This window comes from Saccoglossus kowalevskii, chromosome 16 (assembly GCF_978046115.1).
Source record: "Saccoglossus kowalevskii chromosome 16, keSacKowa6.1, whole genome shotgun sequence".
Taxonomy (NCBI): domain Eukaryota; kingdom Metazoa; phylum Hemichordata; class Enteropneusta; family Harrimaniidae; genus Saccoglossus; species Saccoglossus kowalevskii.
In genome coordinates, this window is record NC_140656.1 from 17828094 (window position 1) to 17834032 (window position 5939).

At 39.5% G+C, this 5939-nt stretch overlaps 1 protein-coding gene across 1 annotated transcript; it reads left to right on the forward strand.

Moving 5' to 3' along the window:
* Positions 1-904: 904 nt before the first annotated feature.
* Positions 905-4853, forward strand: LOC146733711 (arylsulfatase G-like). The gene is made up of 5 exons (XM_085490910.1): positions 905-996; positions 2596-2774; positions 3723-3867; positions 3968-4167; positions 4741-4853. Exons 1-5 carry the CDS (start codon positions 905-907, stop codon positions 4812-4814), a joined length of 690 nt encoding a protein of 229 aa, XP_085347036.1. The 3' UTR covers positions 4815-4853.
* The last annotated feature ends 1086 nt before the right edge of the window (positions 4854-5939 follow it).

Sequence of the window (5939 nt, forward strand, 5' to 3'; positions counted from 1 at the left end):
AACATGTAGAAATATGCATTACAGTCAATTGATATCCGATTATATAGTTATAGTTGTGATAATTACAAGAACATAATACAATGAATAACCGATAAACAACCAAACATTTTAAGAACGAGTTTTCGAGGTGGCAAGGGGGTAGTCTTTTTGGTCACATGAGAGTACATTGTTCGTAAGTGGTAAAACAAAACCAAAATCTGGCAAAGATACTGTAGTTTTTTGGTGAGCGTCTTGTTCACCAACAGACTGTCGAACCTTTGCTAGGTTTTGTTTTACCGCAGCACTCAAAAATAGACTATCGAACCTTTGTCACTTTTTATTACAGCACACGATCCAACTGGAGCCATCCCGGAAGCTATTGTATTCATTTAAAACAAATCTCGGTTGCCAGCTTCAAACACGCCCACAACTCTACCCAATCAGCAGTATAAAGAGTGCCATCAAGGCTGTAGACGGAACTTGGAACTTGTACTGAGTCATCATTTTCACCTACTTTTTGCTCTCGAACTGAGTCGCATCATCGGTTTGCATTGATTGAGAATAAACTTTATTAAACTATGTTTGCTATATTTTTGAAGGTGAACGTTTGTTTATTTACTGTTAAAATTTGAACAAACCTCACACTGTGACATCACGAGTTCCAACGAGTGTCATCCTTTCTCGCAATACGATCTTGCTTTGATTTGGTCCCGCATATAGTAGCGACCTCTTGTGTCATCATGTGACTCGTCACCTGACTTTAACAGCTAGCGCAGTATTTGTTTTGACGCTATTTACCAGTGTTCATGTCGGAACGGGGAAGATGCTTCCGACAAGTACACTGATTTCTGTCACATTGTTTACCGTTGTTTCTTTAGTCACCGGCGATGAAAGACCGAATTTTATTATTTTATTTGCAGACGACATGGCTTGGGGTGATCTTGGTGCGAACTGGAATCCCCTCAAAACGGCTTCAGACACGCCAAATTTGGATGAGCTCTCTGAAGGCGGAATGAGGTAATGTGTTCGCGGTGATACCGACGACGACGAAACAGGAATATTGTCACACGTGGTATTCTCGGGGCGGAGCTACGTCACAGAACGTTCTATGTTGTGATGACGCTCACGAAGGGCTGGTCACGCTCACGAAGCTGGTCGAAGTGTTGGCGAGAAAACAGCACAAACTCAACTATGAGACAAACCCAAATTTATATATGTTGCATATGTAGGGGCAATCTTGCTGAGAGTCTCATCAACTAGCCTAAAGCACAGTTTTTTGAGAGTTTTCGACCGTTGTTTCCATCTGTTGTGGTTGTCATGCGATGAAAATACCCGGATGTTTGCACCCGGGAAAATGGGGTTATGGCCGAGGTCACGGTGATGGTATCTGAGATTTAATTTTGGCACGCATGTTGCCAAGCTGTTCGCGATTTAACAAATATTGCGGGTTATCGTACAGACGCGGTTCAGGAGTCATATTGCAGGGATCGCCCACATTGGCTGGTTGCTGGTTGACCAGGCTGAGTGACGTTTAAAGCGCGGTAGTCGTCGCGCTGCGCATGTGCGACATTTGTGTTGATAACACATTGATTTTCCCATAATCCAATGCGCTCTTCAAATGGAAATCACAAGTATGAGGTTTGACCTGGGCGCGACTTGCACTGATTACCGCTGGTGACTAATTAAAGCTTGGAAACGTCTCAGTTCGTACTCGTTGATCTGCACAACAGTCAAAGTCGCCATCTTTGTTTATATGAGACCCATATGCGCATCGCGACGACTACCGCGCTTTAAGTCCCCAGTCACGTTAGTCTACACCCACACCCAGCCTGGTCAACCATCAACCTCAGAAGAAAATGTGCTGGTTCATGTCATAGCTCACCAAGTCAAAGAAGCCGGGGGTGGGGGTTACATGACACGACTGGATGAAAAATTCGTAACATTTGCATGAATTAAAATTCACGAGCAATGAAAAACCAGTCTTCAGTAAAATTTGCCAAAATGCTTTCCGATGGCCTACATGCTAGTTTGAGACATGTTTTGATCAGAGTCCAGCAAGCTGCTGAAAGTAACCACAGGTTTATTTGCTAACGTGATCATAGCAAGTAATGTTGATATTGTACTCTAGCAGTATTACTCAAAGTTGTGCATAATGTTTTCAATAAACTTTACCAGGGCAAAGTTACCTGATTAATATACATTTCGAGAAATCACTTTGTGTGTGCATGTTTGAAGTTTGAAATATAAAATTTTGAGCACAGTAAAATCACGCGCATAGAACTCACTCAATAACTGGTTGTCGGTTGAACTGTTTTGCAATAGGCACAATATAGGTCCTGTATATTCCTGTGTAAGTTTCGTTGAGGATTTTTTTGGTAACACAATCATTGAAACGATCTTTTCGTAAAATAGCCGACTGCTGCGACGATGGCCTAGACCATATTCGAATGAAAGAAATACTGAAACACACTGAAAATAACTTGCAACAGGTGGTCAATATTTTACAGAATATAATGAGCTCGTTTGGTAGATTATACGTCAGTCACTTTGGCATCTCGTTTTGTGACGATTAATCTCCCAAACTCGGTCATTATGATCAAATACATTATTTCACAGATTTACAGACTTTCACGCGGCGGCGTCTATTTGTTCACCGTCACGTGCGTCCCTTCTGACTAGTCGCCTTGGCATCAGAACACGACTGGTTCCAAATGCTGCCGTAGGGGGCCTACCACTGAATGAAACCACATTTGCCGAGGTGTTTCACGATGCTGGTTACAACACGGCAATGATAGGTGAGTGAAATTGCGCCATCTAGCGACGAAATTGTCGTGTGATGCAACAATGTCAATGGCGTTGATAGGAGAAAGCAACATCATTTAAAAGAATTATGTTCAGCTGTGTATTCATTTAGAATATACTAAATCTCTTAAAAAACGTTTAATTTCATTGGCGGACGACTGCAGATCAAACACGATGTTGCCTCCCTTTCATTTACGTCATAGAAGTAATTCGTCTCTAGAAGGCGCGAGTTCCCCGAAAGATGTACAGTATTTAGTGCAGTACATTTATGAATTTTTACTTCCGGTTTCACTATTGTTTCTTTTGTATTCCATGTAAATGGCATCTTGGTAATAATGGGAGTTTCCATCCAATCAACAGAGGTAAAATTGATACCTTTCTGACATGTGCACGGACTTATTTTAATTTTATTTTATTATTTTGGTCTACCGCTCATTCCTGGCTCTGGGTGTACCGACGTGCCTGGTAGGGACATACCATCTCGGAATCCATGCCCAAAGGATCTTCACTGGTCACCACTACATACGGACGGTAGGTACTGCGCATGCTCGATTGGGGGCGTATGAAGACATCATATTACCAAAAAGCGCATGATTAAATTGTCCAGTCATTATATTTGTTAACGTTTGTGTCATTTTAGCTGGTTTTTTTGTTTGCACTTTGGAATTTCATTGCGTAAAAAATAATCGCCAAACTGTGTTCTTAAAATAAAATAAATAAATCACGTGGTATTTATCAGGTTTACCAATACGTAGCCATATAAAACGACCAGTTGTATTTATTAGTCGCCCTCCAGTGTTCGTTGTCCACATTTGTTGCACTGTGCGTCGGTCTCGGAGGCTTCAGATACGAGTAGTTGATAGGCTATGATTGGCTATGCATTGTCCCCTTTGCTGTAGGGTAAAACTAATCTGACGGCGACTATCGATCGTTTTATACAGAGTACGACAGTTTCGGAGAGTACACAAGTAATGATGAGTACGCCTTACCACTGTATGAAAATTACACTGTAGTTGAACAGCCGTTGGACCTATGGAATCTTTCAGCTAGTTATGCTGAGAAAACAGTAAACTTTTTAAAACAAACGTGAGTATCCGAAATTTGTTTTAAAAAGTAAACATAAATAAAAAAAAATATACCAGATGACGTAAAACCACTAATTGTTCTGTTTTTTGTTCGTTCGCAGACAAAATAGTGATAAACCATTCCTCGTGTATGTTGCATTCACTGACATGCACGTGCCCCTGGGTCATGGGTCAAAGTTCACGAATATGTCGGTCAACGGATTTTTTGGTGACACCTTGCGTGAAATGGACAATATTGTCGGTGACATGTCTACACTGCGAGCTATTGGCAAAGAGGACAACACGATGGTCTGGTTTACATGTGAGTCGAAATAAACCATACCTTGACATGAATGAACATGGTTACAGTTTAAATAATTACATGCAAAATATTTCACTGAATATTATAACTGTGTACTCGCAAGAGAATGTGTATAATTTCATATTGAAAAAAAAATTATAAGGGAAGTGTTTTTGGTATTACATTATATAACGGCACCGCAATTGTGTGAACAACATGTAATTTCTTTAGTTTGAAGAGAACAAAAAGTTGTAAATATAACTGCCTACATATGGCGATATACATTGTTCCTAGCAGGTAAACGGCCCGCTAGGAATGAGTAAAACTAAAAATATTAAAATTGGTTATTACTGTCAAATTTCACAATGAAAATCTAATATTATATTTGAATATCATGTGACGTTTTCTAAATTTGAATTTATGGCACTGACTTCTTTCATTGGCATGTAAAGTAGATGTAACAGCATCCCTACCAGATCATCTGTTATAATGAATGTTCAAGCCCGAAAACAAAACAAACAAATGACTGACTACGACAACTTGAATTCTTGATTAGTCAAATCACTACAACCCATGTATGTGCTTTTGTTGCAGCTGACAATGGCCCCTGGGTAATCAAGTGTCAGTATGCTGGCAGTCAGGGACCTTACATTGGTAAATGGCAATAAATATATGGTACGTACCATAAATAAATTTTTCACCAGCAATCGGTCTCTTAATTTTTATAGTTGTGATTTGTATTTTCAAAAGTAGAAATCGTTATTTCCATAATAATATTCTTAAACATCATGATATAAATATGCTTAGATAATGACTACAATATCATTTGTCAACAACCAATCACAAGACTGGTTACGAACCACATCGAGGTCACGACTCGGTTAGCCTTGCTCAACTGGTTCGTAACCAGTATTGTGATTGGTTGTTAACAAATGCTGAACAGACCACACCTCCAACTGTGTCGTGCGTTCGGACTAACCGTTAGGAATTCCTAAATGGAGTAAATTTGTGTAGTTTTCTTGATTTATTCTGCAGATATCGGTAAAATATAGGTAAGGCTTTGGCGAAATTCGAAGGAGCAACTAATATTCTTCAACCTGGTATTTTTTTTAGATTTTATTTTTTATTTTTTTCGTCTGTTTTTTTTAGTTTAAAAAATGTGAGCTGGCTGGAGCCTTCATCCCTTGTCTATTTCTTACACTAGAAGATACCAGTCGATACCCCCCCCCCCCGCGCTCATAGGGAGTGCGTACAGTTGATCATAGTTCCTGGGCTCCCTGTGGTGGTATCTAGTGTAAGAAATACAATGAATCGACAAGGGATGAAGGCTGCAGCCAGCTCACATTTTTTTAACTCAAAAAAACAGACGAAAAGAATAAAAAATAAAATCTAAAAAAAAATACCAGCTTGAAGTATATTAGTTGCTCCTTCAAATTTCGCCAAAGCTTTGCCTACATTTTACCGATATCTGCAGAATAAATCAAGAAAACTACACAAATTGACTCCATTTAGGAATTCCTAACGATTTGCCCGAACGCACGACACAGTTGGAGGCGTGGCCTGTTCTGAATTTATCAACAACCAATCACAAGACTGGTTACAAACCACTGACAGGTCACAACACGGTTAGCCTCGCTCAATAACTATAGTTTGAAATTACGTTTGCCTGTGCAAATACTTCATTCTTGACAGGCTATACTTACATCACTACATTTATAAATTAGTAAACGATAAAATTAACGCAAATATCCTCAAACAACTTATCGGTAGAAGTAAGTAGTTATTCAATTATT